At 42.8% G+C, this 20972-nt stretch overlaps 1 protein-coding gene across 1 annotated transcript in view; it reads right to left on the minus strand.

Annotated features, from left to right (window-relative positions):
* Nucleotides 1-20972, minus strand: part of PPA1 (inorganic pyrophosphatase 1) — a 316559-nt gene that overhangs the window by 256969 nt on the left and 38618 nt on the right. The window contains exon 5 of the mRNA XM_044056626.1: nt 20573-20659. Coding sequence (XP_043912561.1) covers nt 20573-20659 — 87 coding nt within the window. The remainder of the gene's footprint in view (nt 1-20572; nt 20660-20972) is intronic.

The following is a 20972-nucleotide window of genomic DNA, read 5'->3' on the forward strand; positions in this document are numbered from 1 at the left end:
TGGACGCAACCCCCCCCCCCAATCTAGTCTACCTTTGTGAAGGATTGCCCAGCTCGTCTGCCACACAATTTTTCTTATAATGTATGAAGCCTGTACATGGAGATAGTTAGCTTGGGATATAGCTTTACAGCACACGGCTGGTCTGCAAAGGTGGGGGTACAACTTGGCTTGTCCTTGCTTGCTGATGTACCACATGACTGTGGTACAGTCTAACATCTTTAAGTGGTCTTGGGGACCAAAGATGATTGTGTGTGGTGTCTTAATCACGGCAAGCATCTTTTATATTGGTTTGCTTGCATTTGTCCTTGGTGTCACACACATCACCCCCCCCATCTTCTGCATGGGGTCGAGGTGCCCTTTTACCCATCACCATCACGGTTTAGTGTCACTCTCCTGCCTTCAACACTCATGCTTGACTGTTGCAGCTCTTCTCACACAATCCAGCTACATCTTTGCTGGATGCCCTCATTTCCTCTTGCCTTCCCATCTTTCCAAAATCTTTGCCAAATGGTTCAGGCAGATGTGCAAAAAACAACTATAATTTGTTTAACCATTTCAACATTTGGAGCTACTTCAGCTTCTGCTTTTATGCAGAATTTTCATCTCAATGTACATCCTACCACCCATCTATCAGACACTTCAAGTGAGGAAGTTAGAGGCGAAGTTGCTCTGCCTTTGCTGCCCAGGTTTCTGCATCATATAAATAGCACTGGTCACATCATTGTTTTGTACATCTTACTTTTTGGCTTCTTTGGCATTCCTGTCACACACTACACACTTGACACTGTGCCAGCTGGCTGCAGCCATACCTCTCAGCTGTACAGATTTTTAGAGTCGCCAGACTTTTGCCTCATATTTTTGATCTTTTTCATAAAATTCGTTTTTTTCTGGCAAATTAGTTAGCAATCATTAAGGACTGAAGTTAGAAAATAATGACAACTGACTTTCAGACTTGATACCCTTCAGAAAATTCACATTAATGCAACACCTGTTATTCTATAAACTTTTCTAAGTTTGTAAGAGCAATATGTAAAAATTGTCCCTAGTTTTGGTCCTTTGTTACACTTGTGTAGGACTTTGTCCAGATTTCTTGCTCCAAGAGGTAGAGAGGTATGGGCCTACACAACCCCCTCTAATTCCAGCTTTGACCTCCTCATTCAGACTTCCTGTCTAAAGTATCCCTCCCAAATATATCTGAAGGTATTAAACTGTTACACTATTTTCCCTTCCATCTCAGTTCTCTGCTTCTGATTTCCTTCATTTGCTAGTTTCATGACCCCTTCCATTTTGCATTCCATTCCCCTATCCTTTGCAGAAGTTCTTGATCAGAGTCTGTATGCAGACAAGTGACATTACAGGCAGCAACTTTTCTGATCTTCTTCTTCCAACCCACACCCCATGTACTTTTATCCCCCTGAAACTGCTCTGCAAATAAAGTCAGAGAGTCAGCAGTGACCGACTCCTTTGGAACAAAGACAGGAGACACAAATTTAAGAATATTTGCTGTCTCCCAAGTGATCTCTCTTGTGACAGACCCCCAGCACTGGATTTTGAAAGTATGTTGTAGCTAGGACCAAAGCAACTTCAGATACCACTGTATCTTTCATATGTGGGGCTTTTGCCAGGGCTATCAAGAGAATCAGATGCCACTAAAGTGAGCTAGCCTGTGTAAGTGATTTATTACCGTTTTTCTTGCATTTCTGTGTACTTTTTAACCTAAAAAACAAAAAAAATATATAACCTTGTTTTCCCGCCTTTCTCGACTAGTTTAGACCAGTATACAGGCTTTGCTGTATTCTGGGCTGTGGTGTAGTTCCTGTGTTGTCCATTGCCTTACTTGGATAGAAGGAAGTTTCTTTGCTCACCAGTGGGAGTGGGACGCCTTGAGCAGCCTATCTGTCCCTGAAGGAGTGACCTCAGCACAAGAGCTTGTAGTAATTGGTCGTTTTGGACCACTTCCAGCTCTTTTGAAGTTCCCTGTTTAAAATCTGCGTTTGCGCGGCTTTGCGCGATTGTGCGCATAGCACAGCGCCGGTTAAACAGGCTTAAACTATTCCTGGCTCCGCCAAGTCTGCATTTCAATTTTTCCCTTAAGAAAGCTCTACTTTCAACAAAACCAGTCTATTCACTTCATCATAAGCCTAGCACTTGCTCCTCAAACCTTTCTTTTAAGTGAAGCACCCTTAAACCAACGTAAGCGCTACATCCACCTACAACCCGTGCTAATACCCACTTCCCTTCAAAGTCCTTTCTCTGACCCAGTTACACATCACCCCCTTATACTATTCTGGCATGTCGAGTGGTATATTACTAACGTCCTCTCCAGTTCAGCTGGTTAATCTGGGAATCCTGAGACAATGTTACAATTGTCTCATGTACAGAGACAACCCTCTCCTCCTCCCAAACACAAACACATGTGAGAGATGCAACTATATAGCCAAACTGGAGGCTGAACTCTCAACACAGGACTAGCAAGACCAGACAGGAGGAGAAGGTAACCACACACAACAAACTCAGTCTCACATAAACAAACCACAACTGCAAACCAAACACATAGTAACACAGACATACTCGGAGGCTCTAATAAAAAACTTACCGAAAGAGGCTCCCAAAGCAGACATCCAAGAAAACACCTCAAAACTCTGCACAAGCAACACATAGTACACAAAGTCAGTGTGCCAAACAATCACAGCCCTTAAGGCGAAACACTATGCCTGATACAATAGGTGACTCTATATATAGTCAGACACACAGACGTCCCGCTTACCAGGCTGAACAAAGAGAGGGTAGCTGTGAGCTGCCTGTCGGGAGCTAGGATCCGCCACATAACACAAGCACTCAGTCACTCCAAAGCAAGTACAAATATGACTCTGTCATTGTCCATGCCAGCGTGAATGACCAGAGACGTACCTCGGACTACATGAAAAGAGACTGAGGAGCTCTCCGATTATGTAGCCCAGGCCGGTATGACCCTGACCCTGAGCAGCATCTTGCCCTCACAAAGAATGATGCCACAATACAAAGACAAGATGATCAGCTTTAATAATTGGCTCAATTACTGGTGTCATTCTAGGGGGATCCAATGTCTGTCTGCTTGGTATGACATGCTGGACAAGCCACGCTGCTTCACAAGGGACGGCTTGCACCTGTCACCACTGGGCTTCCGGATATTGGCTAAGGCTCTTGCCACCTCCATAGTGCCTTTTTTAGGCAAGGCTCAAAAGACAAACCCACCACCTTAGAAAACAAAGGAAAAAAACTAAGGATAATGCTGCTCAACGCCAGAAGTCTAAATCTCAAGATGCAGGCTCTCTAAGCACTCCTCAGTATGGAGAGCATAGATGTCTGTGCAGTAACTGAAACCTGGTTCAAGGCTCCTGAGAGCACCCTAGCCCTACCAGGTTATACCTTGTATCATGCATTTCGGCCCCAAAACCTGGGCCGAACCACAAAAGGAGGGGGAGTGTCCATATTCATTAAAGACACCCACACCTCCAGGTTAGTGGCAACGTACGAAGCATCGGAGACCATCCATGTGAAACCAACCGTAGGCAAAACTGCTATACAACTTGTAGCATGCTACAGACCACCCTCGCAATCTCAGGAACTCCATTCAGCCTTCCTGAAGACACTGGAGGATATGAATGTCTCACCAAATACCATCATATTGGGAGACTTCAACTACTCAAACAGACTGGGTGCATTACTCAAGCCCCAACACCCTAGCCCAAAGGTTCCTGGAATTCATCAACTCAAATGCGATGGAACAACTAGTCACCTCCCTCAAGGGGAAATAATATACTTGACCCGATCATCACAAACATGGGGACAAAATGCTCAACACCGGAAGTATACCCCTCACTAGTGAGATCAGACCATAAACTAATTACCCTAGATATTCATATCCCACCTCCACCCCCAGCACAAAAGACCACAGTGAGAAACTTCTCAAAAGCCGACTTTACACTCCTTAGGACTGAAATGGTATCCTTCAAGCCTCCTGGGCCAGTGGAAACCACATCTCACACTGCTGAATCCTTCACAAATGCTTTCCACTGGCATCTCCAAGAATGCATGGATCATGCAATCCCAAATAAAACCAAGACCCTTTCCACCAAAGGCAGGCATCCTATCTGGTGGACCCCAGCCATAAACAAACTTTATAACAAGAGAAGGAAGCTACTGCAAGACAGAGCAAAATCCCATAAAGGGAAGGCATCCCTGATCAGCACTAGCAAAAAACTACGTTCACTAATAAAATCATCAAAGGCCAACTTTGAGAGAAAAATCGCTAAGGACACTACAGATAATCTCAAGGCCTTCTTCAGTTATGTTGGAAACCTGGGCGGAAAACCTCAGACATGCGCAGAGTTAGTTCATAACGGCAAAAAATACACTGAACCCACAGATATTGCCAACATACTGGCAGACAGGTTCAGTGCAAATTTCTCCCCTCCCTCTCCCCCAAAAGATGAAATAAATATCTCAGCTGAATGCAAACTCCCTGAAATCTCAGATGTCCAGCTTCCCTCAGCAAAGCTAAAAATACAGCATCCATGGGACCAGACGGTGTCCCGGGTTGCGTGCTACGTGAACTCTTAGAGGAGCTAAACCCACACATAAGAACACTGTTTAATCTTAGCCTTGCTACAGGATATGTCCCTGAACACTGGCGTACAGCTACAGTGGTCTCACTCCACAAAGGTGGCACCTCTACAGACCCTGGAAACTACCGCCCCATAAGCTTGACCAGCCTGGTCTGCAAAGCTATGGAAAGGATCATTATGGAACTCCTAAACAAAGGCATCGGGGACCTACAGACAATTGACTCTACCCGGTTCGGCTTTGTAAAAGGCAAATCATGTCTTTTAAACCTGGTGGACTTTTTTGAAACATTCACTAGAGCCATCGATGAAGGCAAAGCAGTTCATACAGCCTACCTGGATCTGGCAAAAGCCTTCGACAATACCCCACTCAGGCATTATAGACAAGCTCAACAGCTTAAATGTAAACCCGTTCGTCACAAGATGGGTTGCAAACTGGCTAAAGGACAGAATCCACAAAGTCAGAATAGCTGGAGCTATGTCAGACTAAGCCAGTCACAAGTGGAGTCCCACATGGCTCTGTCTTAGGACCCCTCTTGTTCAACATTTATTTCTCAGATGTGCAGGCAAACATAGGGGGGTTGTGGCTGACAAAGTTCGCAGACAACTGCAAACTAGGCGCCATAGTCGACACACCAGCTGACACATGCATCCTCCAGAAGGGCCTCACAGAAACAGACTACTGGTGCCAAAGTCATGGCCTTAAACTAAATGCCAAAAAATGTATAGTCATCCCCTTTGGAAAACACAAAGTACCCACAAATGACCACATAGGTGGTAATCCATTAAGTACGGAAAAAGTAATCAGAGACCTGGGGACCCAAGTTGACCGTGACCTCTCATTTGACACCCACGTCGCCAAAGTGGTTAGAAAGACCCTCTACCTTGCCCACCTCATCATGAAGGGATTCACATCCAGATCAAAGGATGTCATTGTACCCTTATATTCCTCCCTTATCAGGCCTATGATTGAGTACAATGCCCCATTTGGTATGTACCTCACCCGGCACCTGCTGCAGCTGGAGAGACCCCAAAAGTACCTTACCAAGAGGATCAAGGGTCACCAGCATATGTCATATGCTGCCAGATTGAAAAAGCTCCAGCTCTATTCAGTAGCATACCGCCTGCTCAGAGGTGATCTGTGCCTTACGTACAAGGCCATGTCCAATTCAGAATTAATGGACATGCTCCACCTCAAAAAATCCAAATCCATCACAGCCACGAGAGCTAAAGATCTAAACCTCAGCACAAATATGAATAGGACATGCTGGAGGGACAGATTCATAACCCAGAGGCTTCCCGCACTCTGGAACAGGATACCTGTCCATGTCAGGCAGAGCCCCTCACTGACTCTCTTAAAGGGAAATCTGGACGAATGGATGGGTGATCGTAGGTTTACCCCGGGGGTCATCTGTTTGTCATTGCTAGATAGAGGCACAGTAAACTAAATTTAAATTGTACACTTTTGTATCATTACATGGGGTGGCGAAAGCCACATACACTTTGGCTAGGCTTATAAATGCCCTAGGGAAGATAGCCTAGTACTATACTATGAAACTATGAGACCCAAAATCCTGAAGTATTCACTCACAGTGACAGAAGTCCAAGTAGAAAACCTAGATATAGATATATTTTTCTTAAGGAAGAAAAGCTCTGAACTGAGGTGTCTGGGCAACACCCCAGAAAATCCTGTGTGAAGGAGTCGAGACTTGAACTTTCTCTGTAAACGCAGCTTATGTAAGAGATATCTCACCCAACAGATAGATTCCTGACACTTTGAAAAGCACTCTGCAAAAATAAGCAAGCCCTCTAAATATGGAAAATGTGGATATTCCAGAGCCTGCAATGAGCTGCAACTGGAGCGAGACACTTTGTGAATATTCTTGGTGCACTGGATAATCCAAAGTTTAAGGTAGAGAACTGAAAGGTTTTGCATGTCTAGATTGCATTAAAACACCTGAAGTCTGGATGAACAGGGATTTACAAGTCCTAGGTTGGTACTAGGCTATCGGCCCTAGGGCCTATACAAGCCTAGCCATAGAACAATCTGTACATGTTCCAGAGAAATTTGAATGAGGAAGAGTAAACAGGTTGTAAAGGGATATCATTTGGTACTTTGCAACACTATTTGTATTCTTGGGTAATTCAGTAATCTCTATGTACCTTCACTTAGTCCATGAGCAGTGTTTCATTACCTGACTTGCTCAGTATCACACAAGTAATGGAGGCAGAGGGGAATAAAACTGGATTTATCCTCTAGGCCATCCATGAGAGAGAGAGAAAGGTTTAAGAAAAATCCAGAACTGGTCTCTATGAATTTCTCTTTCATCGGCACCAAAATTATCCTTTAATAAAAACCTTTCCCTACCAAGACAGGAGGAACTGGTTCTATCATTCCATGGGACAGCATGTGATGGGTAGGTGGAAATGAGACAGAAGTGGAGATTCAGACTTTCTATAAGGGAAAGGAGGTGGTCAGGGGGAAGGGTGGGGGGAAGGGTGGCAAGGTCCCTTGAATATAGTTATTCTGACAGACTGTTCTTTGTTTTGGGGGTTTCCTGAAATCTTTTTGGAATCCGTTTGCCACTAAACATCCGTTTACCTGCATTTTGTTGAGCCTTTTTTGCCCAAATTGGAGAAGGGATTACAGAATCTCTTTATTTGGAAAAGGAAGGCTAAAAAATCTTAAACATTCCTGTATCAACTTGCCTCGTTCATCTCAATTTTTGTTAACCAGTGCAGCAGAGGAACCAAAAGCCATCTCTAGCCAAAGGAGAACTTAAAATCCCATTTTCTACATCTGGGAGATTCTCAGAAAGCAACCAGGCAGACCCCCTCCAAACAGTACCACATGCCATAGCCCTGGCAGTAGTATCAACTGAGTCGCAAATACACTGTAGACGCAGTAGTGACAGATGCAATTCAAAATAGTTGAGCAGAATTTTCTTCACAAGAAACTGCAAACATCCAAACTTTCACAATTAGATTCAGAATTTTGAATAGTCAGGCTCATCTGATTCAAAGTTGCAGAAACATGCACTTTTCGTTTTCCCCCATTATCTTCCCCATCCATATTAGAAAGAGTACTTATTTGTTTACTGGGAAATACCAATTTTCAGCAGAGGTCCAGGGAGAAAAGCTCCATTTGTTTACATTGTATTATATATGGTTCCATAGGTACCACGCTAATGGCCCTGGAGCCTTTACAAGCAGAGTCCATAGGATTACCCTGTCATCGTGCCAGCCGACCTTCGTTCTCAATGCCTCTGTCGAGTAGAGCCACTGGAGTGATCCCCAGGGTGAATTTTCTATTTCCCATCCACTCAAGATTTCTCTTGAAGAGGGCCAGCGAGGCGCTCTGTTTGACATGTATGGGAAGTCTATTCCATAGCATGGGCAGTCTTCTAGGTTATGAACCTGCCCCTCCAGCACGTTCTGTAGATTGTGGTAATGAGGTTGAGGTCTCTGGAGCGTGTGGTGCAGAGGAATTGGGATTTCTTTAGATGTAGCATTTCTAACAGAGCTGGGTCAGACATGGCTTTGTAAGTCAAGCAGAGATCAACCTCTAAGTAGGCGATAAGAGACAAAGAATAGTTGGAGCTTTTTTTTAGTCTGTCCATACAAGACAAGTGTTTAAGGTCTGGGATCCTCTTTGTGAGGTACTTTTGCAGCCTTTCCAGTTATTGCAGGTGTCTAGCGAGGTACATGCCAAATTGGGCATTGTACTCTGACTGGCCTAATGAGAGAAGAGTAGCGAGACAATGACCTTTATTCTTGGATGCAAAAGCCTTAGTAATGAGATGTGCCACATAGGACTTTCTGACCACAGTGGTAATGTGGTGGTCAAAAGAGAGGTTGCTGTCAACCTGTGTTCCCAGATGTTTTTAGTCTTCTGTGTTCAGTGGACTACTATCAATTTGGTAATTCATGGGAACTTTTTTTTCCCAAAGGGGATGAGGACGTATTTTTTGGCACCAAGCTTATGGCCATGGTTCCGACACCAGTAGTTTGTCTCAGTGTGGCCTTTCTGTAGGATGTCATTAGTTGGGGAGTAAATAACGGCTCCCAACTTGCAGTAGTTGAGAACTTTGTCAGCCAGAGTCCTTTGTGTTGACCTGGACTTCAAAGTATATACCAAACAGGACAGGACCCAGGACCGAACCCTGTGTGACTCCACTTGTGACTAGTCTGCAGTCTGACTTGGAGTCAGCTACTTTCACACTGGGTTCTGTGAGCCAGTTTGCAACTCGCCTAGTGATATAGGAGTTGATGCCTAGTTTAGTGAGTTTTTCTATGATTCATGAGTGGGGAATGGTATCAAATGCCTTAGCCAGATCAAGGTAGGCTGTATGAACCACCTTGCCTTCATCCACAGCTCTGGTGACTTGACTCTAAGTCAACCAAGTTGAGCAGGCATGATCTACCCCTCACAAAACCAAACTATGTGGAATCTAGAGTTTGGAGATCCCTATACCCTTGTTTATTAGGTCCATGGATGATGCATTCCATAGCTTTGCATATCAGACTCGTCAGACTAATAGGGCTATAGTTCCCAGGGTCTGTAGTCGCTTCTCCATTGTAGAGAGGGATGAATGCAGCAGTGCGCCATTCGGTAGGGACAAAGCCTGAGGCGAGGCTGTGACTGAACAGAGCACACAGGTGAGGTGCCAATTCACTCTGTAGTTCATGTGAAGCACAACCAGGGATATCAAGTACCACAGAAACTGTATTCTTGGCCATGGACAGTGCTGATTTAACCAGTACAGCAGAAATACTGGGTGCCTGTCAATCCACTGGCACTGTGATTGGTCTTTTGCAAGGGAGAGAGGGGTAAAGTTGGCACTGAATCGGTCTGCCAGTATCCTGTCAATATCTGTTGGTTTAGTATAGGAGATACCAATGCGCAGTAGCTCAGAGTAAATCTGGGTATTGCCATGGAGATTCTTTACATAACTATAGAAGGCCTTGTGACCGCCTTTGCTATCTGCTGCAATTCTGTTTTCATAGCTAGTTTTAGGGGTTTGATGAGGGATCTCAACTTTTTGTTGAGGGAGTTTTTCTAGTCTTGGGATGTCACCTTATTCCGCATCAGTTGCCTCCTTCTGTTGTAGTGTTTATGGCAGGGGACCACCAGATTGGCTTCCTTTTTTGGAGGAGAGCGTCTTGGTTCTATTGGGTATGACGAGATCCATGTATTTCTGTACATGTTCGTACAGTGCACTGGTGTATGATTCAGCGGTCATGCAACTATTCTCCACTTGCATGGGTGCCGTAAAGGTTAGCCACCTCTGTTTTTACGAGCCCAAAGTTAGCTTTGGAGAAGTTTTTCATGGAGGTTACCTTTGCTTTTGGGGGGGGGGGGGGGGGTCTGATCTAACCAGGGTAACAATCGCCCATGTTAGTCATGACCAGGTCAAATATCTTGCTACCTCTAGTGGGGGTAAGAACGAGCTGGTCTAGGGCACTGGAAATTCCAGGAAACGTTGGGCAAGTGTAATGGTATACGAGTAGCTTTCCCAGTTAATGTAGGGGTAGTTGAAGTCACCCAGTATGAGTGTTAGGGTGGACCCCAATATTCTCCAGGGTGCTTAGGAGAAAGTGAAGCGAGAGTCTTGAGACATGGTTGGGGATCTATAGCAGGCTAAGACCTGAATTGCTGTCTTATCCAATGTTAGCTGCACCTGAAGTATCTCAGATGCATTGTTGGGCTACGTGTGCATCCTTTATGAATATGGAAACACCACCACATTTGGAGCTTCGGTCCAAGTTCTGGGGCCGAAAGGTGTGGAATGAGTTATAGCCTGGTAGCACAGGGCTGCTTTCTGCTGCCTTGAACCAGGTCTCTGTTAGAGCACAGATGTCGATGTTCTCCATTTTAAGGAGTGCTTCAAGAGTGCATTTTGAGATTTACAGACTTCTAGCGTTGAGAAGCATGAGCCTCAGATTGCATTTGTTTGCAGCTGTTACAGTGGTAATTTTGTCTTTGGAACACTGCCTAAAAAGGCACTATAGGGGTGGCAAGAGCCAGTATCCGGAAGCCCAGATGCAGGCCATATCTGACAATGCATCAAAGTCTGTCAATCCGGTCAGCTCAGGTGACACACTGGGTCCCCTTAGAATGACACCAGAAACTTAGCCAATTGTTGAAATCATTTTCTGCTTCTAATGTGGTAGAATTCTGGGTGATGGTAGGATGTTGCTAAGGGCTAGGGTCATACCTGTCTGAGCTACATAATCCAAGAGCTCCTCCATGTCTCTTTTCATGTAGTCCAGGGAGGTATGTCTCGGGTTATTCACACCCACATGTACAATGACAGAGTCATATTTGTACCTGTGTGCATGCGTTATGTGGCGGTTCTTTGCACCTAACAGGCAGCTGACTTATTTGCTCCTTATTTCAACCTCCAGTTAAATAAAGTATTTACATTTCGATTTTACAGAGATAGAAATTACTAAAAAGAAAGCCCACGTGCAAGTTGGTGGATTGTACAGGCAGCAGTTGTGTACAATTGTTTTGTCATTTCAGTGAGGTTGAGAGTATTCTGTTTAAGGAGAGTATTGTATGGCAAGCGCCAAGTCATAATCTTGTGATGACCATGTGCAGGGCCAGGACTGGTTAAGACTATTTTAGTCAGTGATTTAAAACTATAGAGTTGTGTCAAAAAGTTTTATTTGTGTGGGGATATTATTCCTGAGTTTAGCAACGTATTGAGAGTAAAGAGACTCTCCTGCAGCACTGACCTATTTGTGAGTAACAAGTATTTGTTACTAGAACAGAGACCCCTTGCTGGACGGTAGGGCAGTAATAAGTTTTGCAGTGCACGGCATTTTTCTGGACAAATGTGTGTGCTATACTTAGCTGTAAGTAGGACTGGAACCAACTAAAAATGTTTGAGCCAGCAGCTATAGCTTTAGACATACCTCTCAAGCACAGACAAAATAAATCTTGACAAAGCCATAAAGTGGGACAATCTTTAAATTTTGTTCTTACACACTTAGAAAGTTGATGGAACAGAGAATTTCACACAAAGGCAAAACCTGAAGGGTATGAAGTCTGAAACTCATTTGACAGGACTGGAGAAATGGGTGAAGGTTCTGGAAATTCCTTCTGTAACAGTTCATACTATTTTTTTCCGAGGTACTGAGAAAACTCTGTGTTCTCCCACTGAAAATATTGGCACACATTCTGGAAAGTCTCTCAAAAACAGTCCCACAGGTACAGTCAGACAGTCTGAATCTGAAAGTCAGAAAACCCTACATCTAGCCCCTAATCTTCCAGTCCAAATCCAAAGCCTCGAGTCTCTTCATGAAATGAGGTATCCTTTACTTTACCATAAACCTACAAGTATCATAAGTCCAAATTAAACCTTAGCCAAACCCAGTAAAGGTACTTCTGTCAAACAATTTGAAAAATAGACATTCAGCACCCCCCCCCCCCAGGAAAAATGGGGCCTGCACTGTTAATGGCATCAGCCACTTTCTCAGCGTTAGCACAACATTCTTAACAGAGGGACGTCTACTGCTCCTTTTTCCAGGGCCAAGAGTGAGGCTCCCTTGCACACACAGGACCCATAACAGCAAGAGAGGATGGGGTTAACCCCCAGTCCAAAGTGGCTGCAGGTGCTAATATGGACAGATTAGAGGTACAAGATGAGTGGGTCTGGAGAACAAACGTCCACTGCAGAGTCACGCAGTTGTCTAGCCTGCTGTGGTGGCAAAGGCTATTTGCTCAACTTCTTTTTGTGGTTGGACTGACTGTAGGACCAATAGTTTGTTCCATGTTGAAGACTAAAATGGTGTCCCGTTCCACAGAAAATAAGCAGCAAAGAGTAAAAAAAAATCTGCAAGACATTTTCCCACATAAAAATAAAAAGGACTTTAAAAACCCTTTGCCAGCCCCAAAAAGTAAAAGCTTCTCCACATAAAAAGTGGTTTAATGACAACTTTTAAAGTGAAAGGAAAAAGTGCTCTGTTTAAAAGTACAATACAGTCTCAAAACAGACTGAGAAAACGGCTAGCTTAAAGTAGCTTTCCTGAACAGAAAACATGAAATAATTTTTTTAAATGGACATTCTTCACCACAATGGGAACTTGTCTGCCTACCAAAGTAACAGCACAAGCTGACCGATCTTCAAAAGCGTCAATGTGGCCTACTGTTCAGCAGCAGGAAAGCTCTAAAGGGCTTGGTACCAAATTTGTCTTTTTAGTGAGCTCAAGCTGGCTGACTGGGTGCGTGGAAGCTGGCTGTTGTATTCCATGTAGAATTTACCCCATATAGCAAAGACTACTGCAGCAGTGATCAGCATGAACACCTGATTGCTTTGTGACCATTATGAAAAGAATTTTCATATATATTTGTTTAGAATGCGAAGGTCCAGTCTGTGTCTGAGGTCCTGAGCTCTCTTTGGAACCAAAAGAGATATCTAAAACACCAACCTTCTCTGATCTGGTGGGACCTACTGGACGACTCTTTAGGACAGAAGAGAAGCAAATATTTCCATCAACTTGGCCTGACTGGGAGAACCTCTAGCAACATCTGTCTGGGTTTTGGTGAAGTCATGAAAAATAGTAGCCTCTGGATATTACCCCTTTCACCATTTTTTTTCTTGCATGGTTCTGCCATACCTTTAGGTAAAGAGGACTACCACCTCATAATGCCTCCAATGGACAGGAGGTAAGGCAGCCCTTCAGGAATACGGACGTTAACAGTCTAAAAAAGAAACAGTGATATCCCTGGTTTGTGGACCACTGCAGCTTCTGGGCTTATGCCCATTGAAGAAGCCACCCCTGTCACAAACACCTTTGTTTGAAGATGGCTGAAACTGAAGACATCTGGACTTTTCTAAGCCACAGTGAACAAGGTCACTTGGTTCTGGCTATATATGTTCTTTGAGGGATCATGAATGTTACTCTGACAAGAACCTTGCTGTTTGTTTGCACTTCTGCATCCTTTCCTTCACCGATGGGTGAAGTAAACAGGATCCAAAGAAGGAATCGGTGAAAGTGCCTTGAAGTAGTCAGCAAAGTTGCAAAGGCACAGCCATGCCTAGTGTCATCTCTACAACTGCTCCAGCAGTCCTAACCACTCCACCCACTGCACAATATAGGAGGTGCAGGAAGAGGTTGGTAATGCTAGACATGGTTATCAAGAAAGCTTCAGATTGCTTTTTAGTCTCAAATGTTAGTTAATTGAGCAGTTAAGGCTTGCAGAGTTAAATCTGAAATTGATTGGTGTGGGACACAGTTCAGCACCTGTAAGGCAAAGATACCACTCGTATGTCAATTTCCCCACTCTATCCACTGCCCTAGACTCTTTGTTGGAAGGATGAATAGAAACAGTGTCATTGTTGGGGGGTTTTTTTTGGATGCTGCTACACTGGAGTCTAGTAAGGGAATTTTGTCCAGTGCTGCCTGCCTTTAGGGGAGCAAGTATTTTATCCAGTTTTCATGGAACTGCCTCACATGTATCCTGCTCTTGCCATGACCTCCTCACTGCCAAGCCAATTAACTTATTAGATGAAGGAACCACCGAGGAAGTAGATGGGATCAAACCATAAGCTTCAAAAAAATACCTCCCCATCCTGACAGGTAGAATCAATGGGCCAAGATCCCCACTGCTGAACAAGTTCTAAAACTTTACCAAATGGGGAGTCAATGTGCATCTTTCGGCACATCCTTTTTTTTGATGCATTAGGGAGGGGTCACCCGATTCCTCAGATAATTCAGCCTGCTTCTGAGCAGCAGTCTTGAAGCCCACAGATTGCCTCTGGCCCAAAGATGATGGGTGGGAGGAAGGCAGCTGAAGGAGTCATGGGGTGAAGCCAAACCTAAGGGGACCCAAACTTGAGTTCCCTCTGTAGATGTAGATGCAATGATCCTCCTAAATACCTCAAAGGCGGTTCCAATCCCCATTAGATCCTAAGCTGCTGGACCCATTCCATCCTTTGAAGAAACACCAGGTATAGGACAGGACCCCAAAAAGCAGAAAACTTGGAGGGTTTCATGCAGTGGATCAGAAAAGACTCATTGAAAGCATGCTCTCCAACAGTCAAATGCAGTTTTGCATTATAGGCCTGAAGATGGCACCAAAGCCTTGAGCTAGAGTCCCATACCAAGACTTCACCAGCCCTGGCAGAATTTAGGTAGAGGTCACTGGATCCATAAACCGCAACACTGATGCCGAAGGGAGAGTCTGCAGAGAGGCAGCAAGTCCCAGGTGGAAGACTAGCTCCAAAGAGAGAGCCAATATAGGGGGGCCACAAGGACAATCTATCTACCTTTGAAGCCACAGACTATGGAAGGACTCCCATCTCAGTATGCATTTGCTTTTGAAAGACTTTAAGGATCTCCAACTCAGGTGGTTGTCAAGACTGGGGGGGGGGGGTGATGTCCCTCTTTTTTGGATGACCCTAGCATCATTAATCTTTGAAAAGTCCTGCATTAATATTGGATCTACAAGCTTTGGATCCTGAGGAATACAAGTTGCTGAACTTTCATCAGCATGGAAAGGCGAGTCCTCGGATCCTTGCCTTTATTCTAAATCCTTGTGTTTAGGACCTTTATTGGACTACTTCTCAGACTGTGTCTGGATCTGGTGGTTAACAGTCCTTTCAATATCAATTATTTTTTGCTGTCAACTGGTACCCTAGGCCAGAAACTAGCACAAATGTCAGTCGACTAAGACATGATACCCCCCCCCACCAAACAGGCATCGGTGGTGGTGGGGTTACATCCACACATGAACACTAAAACTTTTCCTTCCTTTTCTTTATCCATTGTATCCTACAAGAGAGACTAAAAACCGCAACCCGAACCACCGAGTATAAGAGTATCTAAAAATCTACACTAGTCTAGAGCAAGAGCAGCCTTTTTTTGTAAAGCAACACTATGGTGGGAACACCAAGGGAAAAGAGAGGGGCCATTCCTAAGACCTTAAACTTCACATAACTAAGTTTTTAAGCCAGTACAAATGAACAGTAGAGTCCAACAAGAAAAGAGCAATAGGAGGAGGAACAGCACGGCTTGTAGTGAGAGGATCCACATCTTATAGTGAAGGTGAAAGACGAGATCTGAGGTAGCTAAGAGCACTAGTGCATTATAGGAGGGAAATTCTTAAAGGGCCACAAGGCTGGAGTACTAATGCTGCCAGGTCCGATCAGCGTAGCAGCTTGAGGACCCACAGGCTGGATCAGATGAAGTGAAAGAATAGGTTCCCATATTTGGTTTTCAGGATGCTACCTGCATGGTTCAAATTCCATAATGCAAATATCTTTGAATTAAACAAGCATACACAAGGAGAAAGAATACATCCTACCTGCAGAATGCATTTAGTGGAACATCAAAAAAGTCACTGGCATTTCTCTAGGTTTTCTCCACTGTTATAATAAGCCACAGACCTAACTATTTTGTACCTGTACATGCTACTGTGATTCTCTGGCAAATATTACAAAATTCACTGAACTGGCATGTGGCCTTTTAAGCAAACAAAACTTTTGCATTATAATGCCACTTTCTAGGGTGAAGACCTCTGGTCAAAAGGCAACATAAAAGTAAAGTCTAGAATATATTCTCATTGAGAAGTCTTTAGCATTTTGTACTAGAGTACCCTTCAGCTCATAAGTGAGAATTTACCACAGTAGTACTGAAATATAGACTCTGGACAAAGACTCCAAATGTAGTGTTTCTAAAGACTTTGCATCACACAGACTGCATTACACCCATTTTCTAGGAGGGAAGTGGTAGTACCTCCAAAACGGAGGACTGAAACTACTGTTCAGAATATATGTTCAGTAAGTTATTACAATATAAATAAAGTATCAAGAGAAAACAATTCTTCCAGTTATATTGTGATTCTTGGTTCTGTTGTCACATTTGAAGCTACCGAAGTGGTGGTGTCAGCCAGCATTGAACTGCACTGAAATCCAAGAGAAACAGCAACTAAAGATTTTATAGGGGAATATCTTCAGGTCACCACCGGAAAACTTCATAATTAAACACAAGAGATTAGCATATCACCTTATACATGCATAAAACTGGCTAGGAGTCAAAGGCCTGCAAAAACAAATCACATTTTCACCAGAATTTCTTTTTTCCCCAAGTTCCAACATGTTAGTCTCAAACATGCTATGAGGCAGTTAAAAGGGCTGGAGTCAATTTCACTGCAGTTGCACTGAAATTCCTAATGGTGGAACAGCAGTATTAGATGCATTTTGCAGTCAACACTCTGCCTGAAACTTCCATAATGAAAACAAAAGGGAACCAACATATGGCATTTTTATACTCAAGTGCCAATGCAGGCATTCACAAGCTTTCATTATCACATGGTCACTTCATTGGTATCTTCCCAAGACATGACTTTGCAAAGGTAAGAATGGCTAAACTTAAAGCTTCCTGGAGTCATCAGTCTAGTAATTTCCATGAAGCTATGAATATGCAGAATACAGCACTGAAATACATATTTCTCCTGAAGAGGAATTTTGGTCACTGGAATTATGCACCCTCAGTACCACCATTTAGACTTGAATATAAACAGTAAAGGAGTGCAATTCCATATAGCAAAACACTCACTAACAATAACCACCCAAATAAGAGTGTTATGACAGGTATGAGAAGTTTGCTATAATTCAGATAGTTTCAAAGTCGTCTCGTTCTTGCTAGGTACCATCATTTTTTTTTTAAAGAAAAGTATATATTAAATTATGTAGGAGACAATATACTTTTATATAAATAAAAGCAAGGCATACTTACAACATTAGTTGCAAACATTATACGTCGCTTATCTATCCAGTCATTGTTTGTCAGTCCAGCATTACATAAGCTCATTCAAATCTTGCCTTTTAAGCCTCTGTCCTTCACTGCATGCATTGTTCCCAGTGTTCCCATTTTTGTACATAATTTGCTCCTAACCTTTAAGGATCCCAATTCAAGTTCCTTTATCTGTTATTGTATTCACCACTTCCAGTAAATTTGGTTTAGACTTTAAAATTTCCATTTTCTAGCATTTGCTTTTTTTTAGCAGCCACCATAATTAGACTCAGCAAAGGCCTTACCATGTTTAGGCAATTCCACTTCTGTATTGGAGCTCAAAAAATAATTTCCTTAATTGCACCAATTTGGTCACCCAGCATCTCTGAGAGACCAGTCTGCAGGGAAGTCTTAACTCGTTACACTCCCAGAAAAATCTGTTCTCAGTTACCTTTTTCTTCCCCACCACACCAACATTTGCAGGCTACCTCAGGAAAAATTCTTTTGAGTCTACTTGGGGTATAAAAATACTTATGTAACCACTTCCATTCTCAATCTTCTAGACTATGTTGCATATTTGAAGACTTGCATATATCCCCCATTGTTTCTTTGTGAATTGCTTATCCAAGCTATTCCCAATCCTTTCTAATCTCTTCAGATTCTTAAAGTTATGCAATATTTTGTACCATCTACTACAGTAATTTTAACAGCAGTTTCTGGTTCTAGAGTCTACTGAAAAAATATACGAGTGCTGGTCTTTCGCTTAGGATTCCCCTATTTCTTATGTTTATATTCAGATATCAATTCTTGATAGGGAAGGCAATCTCTATCTTACAGTCCCAATAAATTCTTAGCCTCTTCCCATTCTATTACCTTTCCCCCCAATACCTTGGTTATTTTACCAGTTTTCTCCAACAAATTCAAGCCCCCTCTTTTCTATTGCCTGTATCCCCAATTGCAGTTATATCCATCAGCAGAACCTCCTTTCTCCATCCCCATGTTGGCTTAGTTCTTAGAATACTCCCTTCTCCTTTATGAATATAATATTCTGGAAGACTTATTCTCCTTAAGGATCTGCATCTAAAATCCCAGTCACTCCTTTTCTTCTGATCCCACCCCATTCCAACATCCCTTCCACTTGATTTATAGGTTTCTGCTGGTATTATGTACAGAAGCCTTAATTGTGTAGATCTGAAATACCCCACTCAATTCAGGTAATCCCAAGGGACCTTGTTAAACTGGGAAGAATCAGCTTATCCCACTTAACTCTTGCAGTCTTCCACTCCCAGAAAAAAAAAAAAAACGTAAACTCTTTGCCATCCACAACTTCTCTGGTTGATAAAAATATGCCTGACCTGTGAATAAAGCTACGAGGACTAAACATTTTAACTGCTTCTATCTTGCTATCCATATCACAGAGCTTCCCATTTCTCAGGTTTTTGTATCATCTTACTTTATCTCTTCCCACATATCCTTAGGAGTACAGATTAAAAAAAGATTCTGGTATGGCAGCTAAGTACATTTTATCACATCCCCATAAATATGGATATTGCTGAACCAATTGGTGTGGGGGTACATAATTTACAGCAACTACCTTTGTTTTAGCTTCATTAATTTTTTTTTCCTGAAAAGATGTGAAATATCCTCAAAATGTTCCACAACACTGAAGTGTCCTTTTTGGACTCATCAGGTAATACAAATAGAGCCAGCTTGTGACTACCATACCAACTCTATCCTTGAAGTTCTGAGTCTTCTCTTTGGCAATGGTTCTAAAAATAGTATAAATGGGAAAGACACCCCTGCCTGGTTCCTCTGCTCAAACAGAAGTTATCAGAGGGGAACCCACCCATTTTAATTTTCACATCGATCCCTCTTATTCAACCTTAATAGTTTTATTAGGGAATGCAAATGCTTCCATTGCCCTGCTCAAACTTTCAGCTTACTCTGTCAAATGCCTTGTCTGTATCAAGACTCACCAATAATACTGGTATTTTCTTACAATCAGCTTCTCTCTCTGGATCATCAATGCTTTGTTAGTCAAATGTTTGCCTCCCCACCCCAAAACCACACTGACCCATGTTTATCACTTCTGGCATCACCTTTGCCATTCTTTTAGCCATTATAGATAAAAGTCTTTCGGATTTTCCCAGTTAGGGGTTGCCATAGCGGAACTCCGGTCCGCTCAAGATTGGCAGTGGATTTTTACGGTGTCAAGTTGCCAGCCCGACGCCCAACCATCAAGGAAGACACACCCATTCACACTCGCACCTACCTGCATGCCTTTAGTATCACTCGACCGCGGGGAAGACAAGCAAACTCCACACAGAATGTGCTCCAGCTGAGAATCGAACGGGAGAACCTCTTGCTGTGAGGCGACAATGCTAACCGCTGTACCACCACAGCCCAAAATTATGGTTTAGGACTGTAACAAGCCTGTACGAAGCTGAATCCAACAAGTCTTTACACTCTTTAGGTATTATAGCCACCATGGATTTCTTCCAAGAAGTTTGTGCTTCTCCTCCTCTTAAAAATACTGTTAAACAAAACCTTCCAGATCTTTCAACTTTTCCCTCCTAGCTTCCAAACTTCCACAGGAATACCATCTATTCCTGGTGACTTTCCTGCTTACTGGTTATACATCACCATTTGTCTCATCTCCTTCTATCCTAAATATTAGTAATTGAGCCTCATCTACCTCTAACCTTGGCATATTTAATTCTATCAAACATTACCATTTGTATCTTTTCTTGATCTCTATATTTCTCTGCTTTATGCAGACTTTCATAAAATCTCCAAAATATATCTAGTACCTCTACAGGATCTCATCATCTTCCTAGTTATAAGCTCCCTAAGTTTGGCAACAACCCTTTATACTTTGTTTCCAGAGTTCTTGTACTAAATGTTTTTGTGCTTTGGCATTATCATTTAAAACAAAGACAGTTGCATAAAAGCAATTTTTCTAGCTACCAATCTTAAAACTTGATAAAATCAACCTTAATGACTAAACTGAAAGCTGTTTCTCAAAATAATTTACTGCTGTACTAAAATAATGCTGCTGCAGAACTTGAGTGAACAGCAATCATGGTTACAGATACAAATGGAGGAGAAAAATACACTAAGACAACAAAAATCAAGCATGCACAAAAACAATGAAAGTATGTTCAATACAAAACAGCTCTGAATTGTACTAGAATTTTCAAGTAGACTGGTATCTTGCATTTTACCTTACTTCCAATTTCACACACATCTATGGGGTCATTGTCCCCCTTGCAGCCAGTGTCTGAATCACAGTGTTGCGGGTCTTCCCAGGTCTAAAAAAAAACAAATAAAAGTAAACCCATGGTTTAATTCAGAGAAGGAGCACATTAAAAAATAAATAAATAAATAAATAAAACAGTATTTCAATTACCAGAGCCATGCAGTATATAGTGGACAAAACTATGCAATCCAATTCCTGAAGCAGATGAAAGTATTAATGCTACTTTCCCCAGTCACTTCTACATGCCACTCTTTTCCCTAAGCAGCAGGGAACTATGGCCGGTTCAGAGGACTTTTATGCACAGTGTTCAAGGCCAGGCAGCGTCTACTATTGTTCATAAGCAGTCGATTAGGTGAAAAAGAGAG

This window comes from Protopterus annectens, chromosome 14.part0, assembly GCF_019279795.1.
Source record: "Protopterus annectens isolate FY-2018-M chromosome 14.part0, PAN1.0, whole genome shotgun sequence".
NCBI lineage: Eukaryota > Metazoa > Chordata > Ceratodontiformes > Protopteridae > Protopterus > Protopterus annectens.